The sequence below is a fragment of the Callorhinus ursinus genome, unplaced genomic scaffold, assembly GCF_003265705.2.
Source record: "Callorhinus ursinus isolate GAN/ISIS: 27379988/994484 unplaced genomic scaffold, GSC_fseal_2.0 scaffold22, whole genome shotgun sequence".
NCBI lineage: Eukaryota > Metazoa > Chordata > Mammalia > Carnivora > Otariidae > Callorhinus > Callorhinus ursinus.
In genome coordinates this window covers 5463067-5481386 of record NW_027397084.1, presented here as the reverse complement: position 1 = coordinate 5481386, position 18320 = coordinate 5463067, and the positions used below count along the sequence as shown (strand labels likewise).

At 45.8% G+C, this 18320-nt stretch overlaps 1 protein-coding gene across 12 annotated transcripts in view; it reads left to right on the top strand.

Moving 5' to 3' along the window:
* The window catches only part of ADGRF5 (adhesion G protein-coupled receptor F5), a 102127-nt gene that overhangs the window by 36164 nt on the left and 47643 nt on the right, over positions 1-18320 (top strand). For 4 of the 12 annotated variants that reach the window (XM_025890745.2, XM_073905053.1, XM_073905052.1 and 1 more), the window contains exons 1-2: positions 8878-8899; positions 11438-11563. The exons of 1 other annotated variant lie outside the window; for it this stretch is intronic. In XM_025890745.2, coding sequence (XP_025746530.2) covers positions 8894-8899; positions 11438-11563 — 132 coding nt within the window. In that variant the 5' untranslated portion in view covers positions 8878-8893. Of the gene's footprint in view, positions 1-8819; positions 8900-11437; positions 11564-18320 lie in introns of those variants that run through there. 7 more of the 12 variants (XM_073905048.1, XM_073905054.1, XM_073905047.1 and 4 more) reach the window with 3 other exon arrangements.

Here is an 18320-nt window from a genome sequence, read left to right as displayed (position 1 = left end):
ATAGGATTTAAGGATTAAATGAGCCAAGCGCTCGCAGAGTGCTTAGTCTAATGCCTGGCCTGTAGCAAGAGCTTGATAAATGAGAGCAGTTGTTGCTGTTATTAAGGAAATAGCAAGAGACGAAATGAGCAAAGCTCAGAAAGGAGGAGTGGGACCTTTCAGTTGCCAAGAGTGGTTTGAGAAGGAGCTGAGAGGCAGCAATCCATTCGACCAATATTTATGGTTAATATTTATGACACATTTTGCAGAAGAAGGCACAATGAAAGCTTGTGAGTGGTCAGCCCGCTCTGTATACAAGTGTAGTGGAAGAAAAATGTGGCAGAGCCGGGTTCACATTTAGGTTGTGGCGATCATGCTCCCCAGGTGAAGGAGCCCAAATAGTCCCCGGTCACTTGAGAACGTTTGAAGAATATGAATGTGGTAGACAGCAGTCTGTGGAAAACAGCGTTCTAGGCAAATGAATTTGCTGATGGTGTGTTGGGTTATTGAGCAGGTGGGGGGAAGAAGTGAGGAAGACCATTCAGGAGATGGCTGCAATCATCCAGGTGTGGGGTGATCATGTCCGAGCCAGCGTGGTGGCCAGGGGATAGCAGGTGGCAGTGGAGACAATGACAGGACTCAGTGGCTGGTTGAATTGCTGCTCCCAGCCCTGCTCACTACCTGTGGCATGAAACCAGAGAGCAAGGCTAGCCGTTGGCAAATCTGGGAAGAGCTGGGTTAGGAGGTAGCAGGGGGACAGAAGAATGACAATCAGTCTTGGGTGAGCTGAATTTTGACCCAGGTGAGAATAGTATGGTTGGGGAGCCGCTCCTGATATATAACAAAGAGATCAGGGTGGAAATAAAGCTTTGGGAATTCTCACGTAACTTGATAACCAAAACTATGGAAGTGGGCAAGCTCCCTAAGAGAGAGGGTGTCTAGAGGAATGAACAAAGGACCGAGGACAGTTTTTGGCAGGCCCGTGACGGGGACGTTGTGGATGAGAAATCATGGGAGGAGGAGGGAAAGGAGCAAAAATTGGAGTGATAAGAGACCCAGGAGGAAGGGGGACGGGCGCCACAAAGGAAGAGGCACTGAGTGACTTCAGAAACCAAGAACCCAGGGAGGACAAGGATTCTGGAAGAATAGCATTGACGAATATCGGACTGTTCAGATTAAAGAAATCTTGGCATGTTCATGACTTCTCAGGATATGTATTTTTGGGAAAAAAATAGTTTTTCATTTTGAGTCGCACGCACACCTTATTCTTGAAGTCTAACAATCCCCCTGGAGGGGGGAATGAAAATTTCAGAGAAAGGAAGTCACGGGCCAAGGATAGCAATGCCTTGTCTCAGGAGATGGAGGGGGTAAGGGCTCCTGAAAGCAGGAGACACAGAGGGCTAAGGCAGCCCTGCCAATTCTTAAAATGTTGGAATCTTTAAACCATGTTGTAAATCGCTGCCTTGAGCCCCTGGAATGCCCAGTGTGGCCCCCGCCCACCTCCACCTCAGCCACCCAGCCCGCAGACCCTCCCACAGAATGTAAGGCCCTCACTCTCCAGAATGACAGCTTCCAGGCTTCTGCATAGTGACCAGAGACTGCTCCTATTGGTCCATTATTATTATGATTAATACTCCAGTATTCTTTTGCCTCTCACTTGCTGGAGGGTAGAACCACAGAACTGTAAGGCTTGCACCCATTCCCAAGCCCTCTGATGCTCTCTCCAGCACAATAGCCAACCACAGGGCTACCCTCCCTCGAAACTGGAATGCACCCCTGGCATTGTTTTGCTGGGGCTTAGGGAAACCTCTCCACATGGCAAATGAAAGTAGCAAGATAGATGAGATAAAGGCCGAGTTAGGAACTTCATGTTTTCCTAAAGATGGCAATCTCTTGCTTAAAGGTTAAAACCCTCCAGGGATTTACAACAAGGGAAGAAGTATAAAAAGGTTATCAACGCTGCACACATGTGCAGTGTGTTTTGGAAAACTTGACCCCATTGTGTACAAACAAATGTTCCTCTGTAATCTGAGAGTTCTGAGCCACCCTGACACAATGCTATTGCAGGACCTTAGTTCAAGGCAAGGGAAAATTAAATAGAGAAAAAAATTTTCAAGGCAGTCCTTTAATTGACATTGTGGTTCGTGTTCGTGTTAAATAAATATTTAGCTTATCGTTCTGCATGTGCGAGGGATGAATCATCTAATTAAATAATGTCAGCAAAGATAAGTCTTATCACCTCTGCAGTTGAAAATACAGATCTATGAAGGCAGGCTTTTAAAGTTATACTTGAGGATTTTTGATCTGTAGTTCTACAATTCAGGAGGGGGGTTACCAACGGCACCCTGTGCCTCACGGAGATGAGCGAAGAGTAATAATCCCAGAAAGATTTGCAATAGGAGCCCTCCTGAAATCTGGTATTACCATTTAGTCTCTACCATCAAAAGGAATCTGCTTTGAATTATTCTCCAGTCGTAGAATGATGCATGTTTATATCTAATTTCAGTCTCTCGCCTACTATTTTGTTCAGAAGTACATGTTTAAAAGAATAGCTACGTGAACATGTAGTCTGTATCCCAGAACGTGCAAAGCAGGGAATAGGGAGACACGCCGGTGGCTTCTTTGAAAGGGGACAGTAGCTTGTCTTACTTAGCCAGTCACAGGCCAAGCTTTAGTAGGAGGCATGGCTCCCCTTGATAGAGTCCTCGCGTGCAACACAGTTAGCTTCTTTCTTAAAAAGAAAGTCACACACATAACATCACTACTGAGTGTGACGGGAGAGCAGAGCAGGTTACATTTGGGAAAAATCTGCACTCTCTCTTCCACCTTGCAACCAAATTTCTCAAGTTCTGTACACTCACTGTCTCCATGCTCTCATCTCCCACTCACTGGACAACTGCCCCCAATGTGATTTCCTCCCCACTCACTCCAAGGAGAGTCCCCTTGCTGAGAACACATCATGTGTCCAAATCCAACGGTCTCAGCCCCCTTCGTATGGTCCTTTCAGCACCGCTGGACATAATTGACCACGTTCTGCTTCTTGAAACCCGACCTTCCCTGGTTCCAGACTCTCTTCTAGCCCTGTTTCTTCCTGCCTCTCTGGTCTCTCACTCCCGTCTGGGCCCCATCATCTTCTTTGACAGGACCTCTGGTTGCTGGAATTCTGTGGGCCTCAGTCCTAAGCTGTCACTCTACTCTCTCTGCTGGCTTCCTAATCAATCTTACTACTCCTGTGGTTGCAATTACCGTGCCTGCCCTGGCTTCTGCTCACCTCAGTAGCCCTCCAATATCCGTCCCCTGCTTCCTTTTGGCATTCCAGCCACTCCGGTCCATTTGCAGCTCATTGAATGTGCCATGCATTTTTTTTTTTCTACCTCCGGGCCTTTGCACAAGATCTTCCTTCTGCCTGGAACCCTCATCCTCCTCTCCATCTGACCTCTCTTTTGTTTTCAGCTAATTCCAACTCACACTTCAGATTTCAACCCCATTAAATACTTCCTCCAGGATACTGTCCACAGATCCCCAGGACTAGGTCATGTCCCTCTCTTATAGGCTTTATTAGACAGTTCACCACGGTGGTTAAAAGGGGCTCTGCAGTTATATTTCTCTGGTTCACATTCTGGCTACCTATTTGCTTTGGAGCAAAATATTTAACCATTCTGTGGCTCAGTTCATTGCATGTCATACTGTTCATTAGCTATCATACTAAAGCCCGTGCACTGGAATTGCTGTGAGGGCTAAAAGATTTCATGCAGTCGATGCTCAGCTCGGTGCCTGGCGCATAGTAAGTGCTCAACCACGGATTAGTGTTCTGATTACTCTCCTTGGTCACACTTTCACGGTCATAGTGAAACAATGAATTGTGTCACTGATTCTTCAATGATGCTTATCTCTTCCATTAGACTCTAAGCTCCATGGAGACGGGGATCATTCTCTCGTTTTCTGTTGCTTCCTCTGCACGCAGCAGAGTGCCTGGCACTTAGCAGAGCTTAATAAACATGCAGTGAATGAATGGAGAAATGGATACATGAGTAAGGGAATAAATACAATCGCTCCATGATATACTTAGAACAATAAATACAATACAAGGAGGAAGGTTAAGGGCCTAGATTAAGAGCAGGTGTTTGGAGGAAGTAGAGACTATTTATAGCTGAACAGATCAAGGAACCTCCAGCCAGGAGGCTGCATTTTGCCTTGTCATTGAGGGATGGATAGAATTTGAATATGTGGTGATTTTCCTGAGTCCCAGGGGCAGAGAAAGATGGGGATTACCAAACCAAGTAAATGGCAGGGTTATTTTGGTTTTGCCAAACACTGAAAAATAGTTTGACGATAATAACTGCCCCTCCCCACTGCCAGGATTAATTCTCAAAGATTAGTTTTTGCATTTTTATTTTTGCATGAACACTGGAAAACCCCTTACCCTATTTTCAATTATAAAAAATCAAACCCCTTCGGTGGTGAAAATCTGGTCCATCCTTATTACATATGCTTGCTCTGGAATATAAAATCCAGGTCACGGAAGGCCTTGAGTATCAACGAAAGCAATTGCTTCTATTCTAAAAGCAATGGGGAGCTGAAAAGGGAATAGCATGTCAGAAGGGCGCTTCTGGAAGATTAATCCTGCATCCATGTAGACCATGGGGCAGGAGGGAAAGAATGGAAGCCATGGCAAGGGCGCACGTGAGGGGTAGTGAGGGCCCGAACTGTGTCGTAAGTCAGAGATGGGTGGGATAAATACAAAAGACAGTTATGGTTAGGCTCAGAAGTCTAAGTGAGGTTACCTTGCCTTTGAAACAAACGTGAGAGATTTTAGACACTTTTAACAGTAATGGGACTTCTGAGGCCATCTCCCATACTGAGTGCAGTCAATTCTCTACCTTTGCTGGTAACGCAGTTGAGACCCTGAAAGACAAAGGGACTTGCCCCAGATCACAGAACTGGTTAGTGGCAGAGTGAGGCTAGAGCTCGTAGTTCCAGTTGCCTAATCCAGTGTCCATATAGAGAAAGTCTTCCATTTATTCATGTCGCTATCCTACCAGGAAGGCTTTGTAACCCAAAGCGTACGCCTAGTGGAATAGACTGCTTAGCTTATAATTTTGCCACTACTGCGTGTGAGCTGTGTGGTCTTGGTGAGTTGCTCCTCCTTTTAACTTTCCATTTCTGCTGCTGAAAAGTGGAGAGAATTGAGTGGTACCACAGGATCATCGAGGTGGTTACATGACATAATTCTTGGAGAGAGCTTAGCATCATGCCTGGAACAGAGTGAGCACCTCATAAGTTCCAGGAATCTATACTTGTCATCATCATCTTTGATGACAATTACTATCCACAATCCTATCAGAAATGGCTTGCCTGACTGTGGGACATCATTATTATCTAGAATTTTAAGAATGCTCAGCTGGCCTCCTGAGTCCTGACTTGGGAGCTGACAGCCCTTGCTAGGTCTCAGTTTTCTCATCTGAAAAACTAAGGGGGGTGGGGGGGTGGGCAGTGCTGGAACTAGAGATGAATTCTAATTTGTTTTCCAATTCAGACAGTGCGTGTTTATGCTCTGTTTGGATACACCAGTAATTCAGTTTTCAGAAAGACATACTCAGAATAAGCACTCAATAAATGTTGAGCAGTAGACCAGAGGGTCATACTCACCCATTTTAAATAAAAAATAGGGGGGTGTCATTTTTATTGAATTTCAATTAGTTTTCCAGGGCTGCCATAACAAAGGCCCACAGACTGGGTGGTATAAACAATAGAAATCTACTCTCTCACAGTCCTGGAGGTTAGAATTGGAGATCAACACATCAGCAGGAGATCAACACATCAACACACCCACCCTGCTGGGTCCCTGTTCTCGTTCTCCTGCATCCAGAAAACATGCCCTTCCCCACAGTGGGGCTCCTGCTACATCTCTATTGACTTGTGAGTTTGTTGTCACTAAGAAAACATGCCCTTCCCCACAGTGGGGCTCCTGCTACATCTCTATTGACTTGTGAGTTTGTTGTCACTAAGAAGGCCAGCAGGGAGAAGAGTGTTAATTTCATCAAGAACTGTCCCTAGGGAAGCTGCGGGAAGATGGTGACAGTGGGCAGTATTGGCCATTGGCCTATATACCAAAAGGACCAGACATGGCCATTTGGGGACATTATAATCCTTCAGAGGCCTCTCTCCTGGGCTGGTAGATTGTCATCTTCCTCTGGGATCTTCCCATCATCCTTCCTCTGTGTCTGTCCATGTCCTAGTCTCTTCTTCTTATAAGGCCACTGGTTGTACAGGATGAGGCCCCCCTGTAATGACCCCATTTTAACTTAATTACCTTTTTAAAGACCTATCTTCAAATAAGATCACATTCTGAGGTACTGAGGGTACCAATTTTGGAGGGACACAACTCGGCCCACAACAAATTACAATGATGACCGGGCCCTTTTATGTTTCGCGGGCATGATCTCCGACGTCTATAGCAATGTTACAACGTCTATACAATGTTACAACGATGCTGTCATCGTTGTCATTCCTATCAGCAGACAGAGGCTCGTTGGGGCGAAGTGTCTCCCCATGGTTAGTGGTGGAGCTTGAATCAGAACACAAGCCCCTTTCTCTTCAAAGCTGATGCTCCTTCCACTCCAGTCTACTACAGGAAGGAGGGAATCACCGGAGCCCTAATGCCACCACATTCTCTTTCCAAGTCACAGCAAAAATAGCTCTGCTTTCTTTGGGGCCAGTCATTGTTCAGGAGAACAATGCCCTCCTGGGGACCATGGCTGAGCCTATGTCACAGTGGTTGGGCAAGCTGCTCAAGGGAACTCCCGTGAGGGGCACAGGGGACTGCTAAACCTCACCCTTTCAGCTCCTTTGTTCCCTCTGTTGATGCTGTTCTTCTTCTCCTGAGGTTCTTTTTTCTTTCGCCATTACACATGAAAGCGTCGCTCATCCTTTAGAGTCTGGCCATGGACCCTGGTCACTCCCAAACTCACCCCACTTTCCCCCCATCCTCAGCTCCAGGCATGCTTATCACCTGCACACTGTGGTTCACTTGGGAGACAGGCCCACTTGGGGGCAAATCTGGCTCTGTTCCTTATTAGCTGTGTGTCCTGGGTGAATTCCGCAACCTCTCTGGGCCTTCGTTTTCTCATCTATGAATTAGGACAAAAATACCTACGTCACAGGGTCATTGTGAGAGGCAGACTAAGTGAGTTAACCTATTTACTGCACTTAGCACTGTGCCTGGTATATAGTAGACATTCAGTACATAGTGGTTTTTACGTTGATGTTTTTCAGTCTATGTTTGGTGCCTTCCCAATGAGACTGAGAGCTTCTTGGGGGCAAGGACCATGACTCATTTCAGTTTGTGATGGCAGAGCACAATTTTGGGGCTGCAGAAAACACTGTATTGGTCAGCGCCTAAGTGTGCAACATATTTGAGACATAAACAGCCTCTGCTATTGGATTTTATCAGAAACTATTGAGTAGTGGGTGCCTGGGTGGCTTAGTCTCTTAAGCATCTCGATTTTGGTTCAGGTCATGATCTCAGGGTCCTGAGATTGAGCCCCACTTTGGGCTCCGTGCTGAGTATGGAGCCTGCTTAAGATACTCTTTTTTTCTCCCTCTGCCCGTCCCCACTCCTGCGGGTGCCTGCTCTGTCTCTCTCTCTCAAAGCAAACAAACAAATATCACCTCGGGAGCCCACACTTCCATTAATCCATTCATTTATTCACCACTGACTGATTGCTTCCTAAGTGCATCCCCTCAAGCTTCTGTTTCTACATGGTCTCTTTAGTAGAAAGAGCTATAGGCTGGTGATGGAAGGTACTAGAGTGCAGGGGAATGTGGAAGGAGCAATAGATTGCTGAAAATACAGGTCTGCAGACCCCAGACTTCCCTATGCATCAGAAACAGCTTGGGTGGATACAGAATTTTGGCTCCCATCCCCCAGAGGTTCTAATTTAATTGGTCTAGGGTGATTTTAAAACAACAAACAAGCACATGGAAAAAGAAAAATAAGAAACTCCCCGGGTGATGGTTCTGGTGTGCAACCAGGGATAAGAACCCCTGGAGGAGGTGATACACAAATACCCGAGGGGACTTTTTTTCCCTAGGCAATGCTAAGGGGAGGGACTGCGTGCCAGGCTAAAGTGGGGAGCAGAGCCCTGAGCTGGAGGCAGGAGGAGGCACCAGCTCAGAGACTGAGCAAGTGTGGGTTCACATTGTCACCTCGCCTTCCTCCTCCCCAAGAGGAGCCAGGAAAGTATCTAAGCTAAGAGTCCCCAGGGGAGAGGGGCTAAGGATACCAGAGGGCATGAAAAGGCAGAGCTGTGTAGAGCTTAGGAAATAAATCATTTCCAGAATGAATTCCACAATTGCCCTACTTAGATGGAAATCACAACTTGATGATAACATTGGGGCACCAGACCTCACAGACGTGGCCATTTTGTGAATATGCTTCTAACCTTGCAAAGGCATGCGAGTTCATTTGCTCCTCTTCACCGCCCAGCCGCTGCTCCCCCGCCCCTTGCCAATAAAGTCTGGGCAGGTCAGGCCTGATGAAGGGTTTCCAGGAGAGCAGTTGATTTGGAGCACTGATGGTACCTAAGATCCAGGAGAACAGTTCCCTGGTCTGTTTCAGGCCAGTTTCACAATGGCGATCCTGACGCATAATCATTCTGCAAGAGAATGTCATTATAAGACTGCTTCAAGGAAGCCAGACCCCCACCCTGCAAATGCAGTGCTGCTGGGAATCCTGAGGACTTATTCCTGGCATATGATGTCAGGATGCTTGATTTCCCTCTCCCTGTCTTCTAACTTCACAGACAGGAATATAGAACCAGAGAAGATCCGGAAGTTGCTCATCACCCCGGGGTTTGTACTGAGCATGAGCTCATTATTTCCCAGCTTTTTCTAAGACACAGCTGGCTCATTCATGCTGGTGAGTTTTAGTAGAGAATATCCAGGATTTAAAACTTAAAAAGAGAAAGAAATTGAGAACGACATCAGATAATTTTCTTTCTTCTCTGCCTGTTTGTCTCTGTGTTTCTTGGCAGTTGTCTGCCATTTAATCTAGGAATGCAGGGTGAATATGAACTTCGAGGGGATTTACAATTAAAGGGACCCTACTGAAGATATATTGCCTTGAATCTGGTGTTCTACTCCCTGCTTTTAATTGGGTGAATTTGGATTTTTTTCTCACCATTAGCCAAGTTAAACAGCCTCCATTGGCTCCTCATGGATGAGAATATCTGTGAGCTGAGGGTTAATGAAAGATTGTTGATACAGGTAAAGGCAGTTTGTCTTCAGGTATCTCCCAAACTGTAGGAACCCCAAAAGCTGAACTGATCTCAGCTGGTATCACTGTTCTGATTGGCCAGGCCAATGGTATTGACAAAACAAACTGGTTGTCAAATATTTTTAATATTACCTTTCCATCAACATGGTGGCATTCTTCTTTCAAGTGGAGAACCCACCCTTGCCCTTACTGTGGAAGTGATGACTGGGTCCCTGTTCTCGTTCTCCTGCATCCAGAAAACATGCCCTTCCCCACAGTGGGGCTCCTGCTACATCTCTGTTGGCTTGTGAGTTTGTTGTCACTAAGTAGGTCAACAGAGAGAAGAGTGTTAATTTCATCAAGAACTGTCCCTAGGGAAGCTGCGGGAAGATGGAGACAGTGGGCAGTATTGGCCACTGGCCTATATACCAAAAGGACCAGACATGGCCATTTGGGGACATTATAAGTCTTGCTAATTCTGACCCCAAAGCCACCACTGGGAAATGATGGAAAGGATAGAGTTAGCTCTAGTCCCTCTAACACCTGGGTCCCTCCCTGGCTGTCACAGGTCAAGGGAGGCTCATTAACTGTTCAGTTGCTACATCTCATCCCCTAGATTAACTGCCTCTATCTGGAAGCAGCTAGTCGAGTGCACTAAGGTGGGGCCTGAAAAGGTTAAATTGCCTCCCAAGTACCCAATTCAACCCAAGAGCAGTTGTTAATCACCAGGCTCAGTCTGCTCAATATCCACAAAAGCCTGTTCCCTTTGAACAAAGAATTGGTTCCTACGATTGCCCTACAGCAGATGCATCTGGTTGGGATATCTATTCTCGTAACCCAAATTGCAAAGCATTTTCCAAAAGCCATTGAGTTGCAGAATTTTAAAAATGTATTTTGATTGCCAGATCTGCAAATTGGGTCAGTTTTCCAGGGCCTTATGCTTCCCTTTTTTCCACTGGGGGAGAGGAAAAGAAGGCAGCCAGCAGCTGGTGATTGGAACACAATTCTCCCTGGCATGTAAGTCTTGGCTGCCATCTGTGTGTTATCCTGGCCACGGTACCCTGGCATTCACTGCAACGCCTGGGCCGAGGCCTGCCCTTCCTGATGGCTGCCCTCTGGATTCCACTAACAACCAGAGTGAAACACTGCAGCTTGCACCCTTGTGGCTCTTCATGGTTTTTAATCATCTGAGCTTCAGGAAAGTCTGTGAGAAAATAAGAGGAGGTATAACTATCCCCGTTTCTCAGATGGGGAATATCGGGCTCGGCGAAGATATGTGACTTACCCAAGGATACACAGCTTATGGTGATCTTGGATCTTAATCTGTATCTTCTGCCTCTTGATCTACTACTCTTTTCACGAAAACTCATGGCCGTAAAAAAGTCAGTGAGGAAAGGCATCTGTACGAAGTGGTTTGTCTGGGTCCCCAGACCCGAGTGGGTTGGAATGATGCAATCTGATACTCGACTTTTTAAATGCAGCAGTGATTAATCTAGACACCAAAAAACTTCATCTTAATCACCCAGCATTATAAAGAGGAAGCTATCAAAAATCAGTGCATAAGATGGGACACCTTATATGAATATTCAATGTTATGCACTCTATTACTATAAAAGACTATAAAATACAACATATTTTTATGACTAAGTCCAGGATTTTTCATACTAATGAGTCATAGCCCGTTAATATGCATCATAAGGTCAATTTTAATGGGTTGTTACGAGAATTCGAAACAAAAATAGGGTAAGATAGGATGGGATCGAATTGAAAAAATCAGAATGTGACATATATAGCAAAGGTAAATATTGCACTCTGAAACCTTTTGTTCATTTATTATGTGTACTGGATCACAATGTTTGAAGTATTTCTTGCTCAGTGGTCTTTCTCTTTTTTCCTGCTCTGCCTCCTCCCTCTTTCTCCTTTCTCTTTCGTTCCCTCTCTCCTTCTCTAAGTATATAGGAAAGGTACCCAAACATCTGCTACCTTTGTCCTCCATACAGGGCCGTCGCCAACCCCCATCCTGCCCGACCTGATCATTTACTCAGCCCCGGGTCCGGAGCAGACACTGTTCTCTACAGTTGATACCTTCATGCTCCTTCCGTTCTCCTCTTTTTGTTGTGTGACCTTCGAAACGAGGTTTGCTAGTTCTCTCTATGTTTTATAAACAAATTCTATCTCTAAACTATCATATTTACATTTCAGGCAAAGCAACTCAGTCCTAAAGAAATGAAATCCCCAAGGAGAACCACATTGTGCTTCATGATTATTGTGATTTATTTTTCCCAAGCTACACTGAACTTGAATTTAGAGTCTATTGTTCATCCCTTGGTGAGTACACCCATGCCTGCTATATTTTTCCTTGTCAGATTTTTCTGATTTCCTGGGAATGTCACAGACAGAAATTGCTTAGAAAAAAATTTTTAGGGCCTTTGAGAAAATGTTGCAAATGTGGGGGAGGGGGTGAACATAAACGGATATCATTGTGTCTACTGGGCTACCACTTAGCATACTCTGATATCAGTGATGGTCAAGGGAACATCCCCCAGCCTCCCTCCTTAACTAAATGGCCACCTTTAAGCCTGAAACTCTGCTCTGAAACTGACAACAATGACTATAAGGCAGATTGTGAGGACTGGGCAGGACGCATGTTCTCAAAGGATTCATTTAAACTTGAGAGTCGGGGAGCGCCTGGGTGTCTCAGTCTTTAAGCATCTGCCTTTGGCTCAGGTCGTGATCCCAGGGTCCTGGGATCGAGCCCTGCATCAGGCTCCCCGCTCAGCAGAGAGTCGGCTTCTCCCTCTCCCACTCCCCCTGCTTGTGTTCCCTCTCTCGCTGTCTCTCTGTCAAATAAATAAATAAATAAAAACTTGAGCGTCAGACTAGAACACATTTCAGAAGGGGTGTGTGTGTGTGTGTGTGTGTGTGTGTGTGTGTGTGTGTGTGTGTGTCACAATCACAGACTGATAGAGTCCATGGTGCCATAGATGTCATTTAAACTTTTTGCTGACAGATTATAAGATGGTTTTGTTTTGGCTTTGGGGAAGTTCATGGGAGATTAACTTAACGAAAGAGGGTGATAAATACTCCCTTACTCCTTATAAGAATTATTACTTATTCCTTCCTGGGGCCGCCCCAGGCACCAGAGACAGGGCATGTTCTTAGTTATGAAATCTTGGGAAACTGATGGAATCCTGTGTCTCTGTTTCTTCACTTGTGGAATGATGATAATAGTACTGATTTCCTGATTGCTAGGAGAATTAGATCAGTAAATATTTGTGAGATGCCTTAGAATAGTGCCTGGCACACAAGTTTTTTGCTATTATTATTTCTTTGTCCCACTGTAATGGCATCTTTTGCTACCGATTTTTAAAAAAGATATCTAAGGGCTATTTTATTCTGTCACTATTGTTAGAGCTTCATTGGTAATTTTTGGCATTATAGAATGTCACTTTTTGCTCTGCTTTAATTTCAATTCTTTGTCATCTGTTCCGAGGATCAATCCTGTTTTTTTGGTAAGATATTTATTTATTTGTTTGTTTGTTTGCCTATTAATTTAGAGCGTGAGCTGGGGGAGGGACAAAGGGAGAGGGAGAGAGAATCTCAAGCAGACACTGCACTCAGTCCCGACTCGGGGCTCAATCTCATGACCCTGAGATCATGACCTGAGCAGAGACCAAGAGTCCGACGCTAAATGGACTGAGCCACCAGGCGCCTCCAATCCTATTTTTATATTTGTGTTTGCCTGATCTTTGTTGGTTGTTTTTTGTTTAGCCTTTAATGTAGCACTTTGTGTTAATGGTTCTCTTATAAACAACATGGGCTTGAAGTTTTTTTATTCTTTTAAACCAAACCTGAGGAAATCTGACTTTGATTAGGGGAGCATAAATGTATTCACATTTGATGTTATATATAAGATGCTTGATCTTACTTTCAGGACTTTCTTTTATGACTTCATGCACTTCCTTCTTCTTTTCTGTTTTCGTATCTTTCATTTGAACTCGGTTTTCTTTGTCTTTTTCATTATTTCTCTCATGACTTGGGAGCTATATACTGTGTGTCTCTTTTCCCAAACTCCAGTGTGGGCTTCACCTTGTGTGTGACCATATGCGGCAGCTTGCTCAGATAAATAGGAGAGAAACACACTTCCTGTGAATCCACAGGGTCAGTGTAGAGCTCTAGTTACTCAGGTCTGTGGGGTGAAAGCCTGAGCATGAGATGATCTCAGCGGTGGGGTCAGCTGTACCTCTGTTCCAGACTTTCCTAGCACTCATGGTGGCAACTGTGCCTCCCGCTATGCCAGTGTGGTCCTCCCTGTGGTGGCCCTTACAAAGTCCCTCCATCTTCCTGGGGGCAGAGGCTGGTCCAGGAATAAGCCAGTGGCTTCCCAAAGCTGCTGGTGGAGTTCAGACTCCATCTTCCTGGAAACTCCCACCACCACCCCAAAGGGCCCCACTTTTCCTCTTAGATCTGCCTTTGGGATACAGTATCTTCATACAACCCAAAGGCAGAAGACCCCCTCATTAGAGAGATGAACTTGAACCTGCCTCATCAGCTTATCCTGCCCTAAGCTGCTGCTCAGTTCCCAAGGCTGACGTTCTACCGTTTTAAATGCAACATGTGGTAATGAGCTTTTAAAAACTTGTGGTAAACATGCACACAATTTACCATCTTAACCATTTTTAAGTATAGAGCTCAGTAGTCTTAAATAGATCCACATTACCATACAACCCATCTGCAGAACTTTCTCACCCTGCAAAACTGAAAATCACGGGCGCCCGGGTGGCTCAGTTGGTTTAGCGTCTGCCTTCGGCTCAGATCATGATCCCAGGGTCCTGGGATCGAGCCCCGCATGGGGCTCCCTGCTCAGCGGGAAGCCTGCTTCTCCTTCTCCTCCCTGCTTGCGCCCTCTCTCCCTATCCCTGTCGCTATCTCTCTCTCTCACAAATAAATCAATAAAATCTTTAAAAAAATTCCTGAAAATCAATACCTATTGAACAACAACTTTTCATTCCTCCCTTCCCCCGACTCCTGGCAACCACTATTCTACTTTCTCTCTATGACTTCAACTACTTTAAGTCCCTCATGTGAGTAGAATCGTACAGTTTTGCCCTTACGTGACTGACTTCACTTAGCATAATGTCCTACAAGTTTACCTATGTGGTAATAGGCATGAGAATTTCCTTCCTTTCTTAAGTCTGAATAATGATCCATTGTACGTATATCCCACATTTTGTTTATCCATTTTCCATTCATGGACACTTGGGTTGCTTTCTAGACTATTCTGAATAATGATGCGGCTCTGAGCATGCATGCACAAATGTGGGGTGATGGGCTTTAAAAGTGTGGTAATGTAGCTTCTCAAACTTCAGTGTGTGCATTAACCCATCTGCGCACTGTATTAAGATGCAGATTTCAACTCAGGAAGTCTGGGGTGGGGCCTAGATGTGGCCTTTCTGACAGGTTGCCCTTGTTCCTGCTCCAATGATGGCACTTAGTGCCGCAAGGCTGTGGACCCTCAACCTCAGCATCATGGCTGAGTCTGAAGCCCGGCTCTGTTAGCTTTGGAAATTTCTTCATCAAGTTTCTTCATCTCCCTGAACCTGTCTCCTCTACATACTGTGAGAATAAATAGTATCTCCTTCACTGGTTTGTCGTGAGGGTTAGACGTTCTCATACACGAACGTACACACAGTGACCAGCACAGAGCAAGAACTTCATATTTGGGGAGTCACTTTCACTGTGCTAGTACAAACAAACCCGGGTTAGTACGCCTTTGTGAGGAGACATCCTGCCAAGAGCTTTGCTGAGACAATTATCTAACCGGAGGCAAAGAGGGTAAATCGGGAATTCCAAGAAAAGGAGTGAGTGACAGGGCCTTGGTGAGGAGGAGTGAGGTCTGACAACCTCTGGGGGCCTTCCGTGACCACCTTGCTTGTCATCCTGTTCCGTGGGATTATGTTTTCTCCCCATAAAATGCCACCTCTCATTCCTGATGGATTGTCCATGCCCACTTCAGGTCCTCTCTCCCCCCACCCCCATACACAATTATTTGAAAGTCATTAGGTCCAAAAGGTGGCGCATTTCCTGGAATTGGTGACCTTGGGTCTTCGGGCTGAGGCTCGGCCATAAGGAAACCCCCTTTGGACGGAGGTGGCCATTGTCCTCAGCTACTCATCTGGGTACCTCTATGTGGACAAGTAGAGGGAGGCCCCCTGGAGGTTCTGTTTTCTTGTCTGAAGTACAGACTTCATCTGGCAAGATCTATGCTCCCCTGTGAGTTCTCCTCAGCACCCAACGTTTAAGAGAAAAGGCAAGTGCCAGAGTCACGAAGGTCCCTGAACTGAGGTCACATGAGGACTCAGGAGGGCAAGGATGGCCTCTGGTGAGCCCCACGCTGGCTGGACACACACCACTGCCAGAAACTGTCCAAGCCTCTGGTGTGCCTCAGAACATTACCTTCCATAATGTAAGACACTGAGCCTGAGAGTGAGTGAATGACTTTTCCAACTACGAAGGAGAGGAGGTGCTGGGATGTGGGGCTGGGTAAGACTCTAGCATTTGCCTTGTTGAACTCCAGACCCCATGACCTGGCAGCCCCTCTCTTTGTACCTTCTCAAATCTGGCAGGGCCAAGGGTATTCACCATCATCACCACCACCACTAAGGAACTCATCAGAGACTTGATCACTTTCAGTGTTTTTCCTCCATTTTCCGCCAAGGTTGCAGGGCTTAAAATAAACAAATAGGTTATTCTCACAAGAAGATGTGCATCCTTACTGGACAACAGGCGCAGTAGGTGATAGAGCTGCAGGAGTGCACTTTGCAGAGATGTCCGCTGACACTGACAGATAATCACCATCAGGATGGAGAAAATAGCTAAAAAGTAGCGTTTCTCGAAAGATGGCCTCATGTTCAAAAGGCGGTGAAGAGTGGATGGAGAAGCCTTCCTGGTGGCTCCCCCACTCCCTGCCCCCCGCCCCCAGGGAGGATGGACTCAGGAATGCAGCGGAAGACCCTTTCCTTCTGCCTAGGCACAGAGCCAAAGCAGGCTCCAGGGGAAGCTGGACAGGAACCAGCCCTATGCATTGCATTGACTTTGCTCCTTCTTGGTTCCTGTGTATTTAAGTGTGGCTAAAATAAGCCCACTGCAAACAAAATAGCAACTGGGCTTCTAAAATTCCAATCATCATGCATCATTCCTCTCTTCGTTGCTTCAGGAACATTTATGAACTGTCAGGTACACGGCCCCTCTACAGATCCTTATGGATGTAAAAACTGTCATCGAAAGGAAGGAGGGGGTAGGAGGAGGCAACAGAGAAAGAGAAAGGGTGCTGGATAGGAGACACTGGGGTGCTGAGACAGACCCAGTTTCCTGGGGTATCTCCTGATGAGATCACTCCTTGCCTGTATGGATAAGTGCAGACTCTGGAGCCAGGCTAACGGAGTCTGAGTCCTGGTTCTGCCCTTAAAGGCTGTGTGAGCTTAGACAAGTCATTTAACTTCTCTGCAACTGTGCTTTCTCATCAGTGAAATGTGGATAATAATAGTGTCTATGTCTTAGACAGTCATGAGGATTAAATACCTAAGCACACATCAAGTACTTACCAGTGCCTGGCACAGAGGTATTGGATATCTCTCAAGAATTATTATTTTGGGGGCGCCTGGTTGGCTCAGTCGGTTAAGTGTCTGCCTTCGGCTCAGGTCATGATCCCAGGGTCCTGGGATCGAGTCCTGCATCGGGCTCCCTGCTCCTGCTCAGCAGGGAGCCTGCTTCTCCCTCTCCCTCTGCCACTACCCGCTGGTTGTGCACTCTCTCTCTCAAATAAATAAATAAATAAAATCCTTAAAAAGAGAATTATTATTTTTATTAACGTTATGATGAGAGATAACTAGAAACTAATGGTAGACATCACAGATGGTAGAACGAGCTCAGCCTCAGGTGGTGTTCATAAGTATTTTTGGAGTTCGTGGTAAGGGACACACCCCAAAGGGTAGGGGATATCTGGCTCTTCTGTTGAATCTTGAAGGGAGTTTGCATTGAGAAGCACATCCTAGCAGGGATGAGCTAGGAAGCCCAGGTCAGGTCAAGGTCTGGTTACCAGCTGCAGAATTGGCAGTGAACTTAATACAAAGCCGGTCAAAGTCAGTTCTTAAACAAAGAAGCTGCATAATACCGGAGAAGAGCTTCACAGAGACAAAGTAAATGGCAGTGTGTGGACGAAGGGGTCCATGTGGATGGTGCCCCTAGAACAGTGTGATGCTTGGTCCCAGAAGAGCACTTACTATGTCACCAGAATATTCTCAGTGCTTTACATTTGTTAATCATTTGATCTTTCTGACAACCTGATGAGGTAGACTATTTTTATCCTTACATTATAGATGAGTGCTGAAGCACAGAGAGGTTAAATAACTTGCCCCAGGCCACACAGCCATTTTATAGCAGAGCTAGGATTTGAACTCAATGTCTGCAGAATCCTTGCTCTTAACTATTTTCCTATATGATACAATTCAACCTTATTAGAGACTAACTGTGTCACGTGGCAGTTCATTTAATTCTCATAAGCGTTCTGTGGGGCCACTAATATTATTCTCTTTTACCGAAAAGAGACCTGAGGCTCAGAGAGAAGTTCCTGAAGGTCGCATAGCTAGGACCCAGCCTTGTACCCAGGCAGTCTGACTCTAGAACTAGCTCTCACAGCCCCTGCCACAGGAAGCAGCAGTAGAACCATCCAGGAGGAAAAGCACCAAAGGAGGAGAAAATGATTTCTAAGCATGCACAATCTAAACAGCCCTAATGCAGCAGAAAGATTGGGGCGGGAACAGGCTGAGTGCTTGTCTAAGAGGTCACTGGAATGACTCAGTCTGAGGCAGAGAGCACAAGTTAAGAACACCATAATTATTTGAATTTCTTGACCTGGCTCAAACTGCAGGAACTTGCAGAGACTCAGATATGGTGATCTGGGGTTCGGCTCCTGGGTCTAGAGAGTGGTCTCTAAAACGGGAATGCCAGCGCACATTATAGAGTAACTGCCATCCACAGGGCACAATGATACTCACTGGGACCCGAAGCCCTCAGCTCAGCTCTG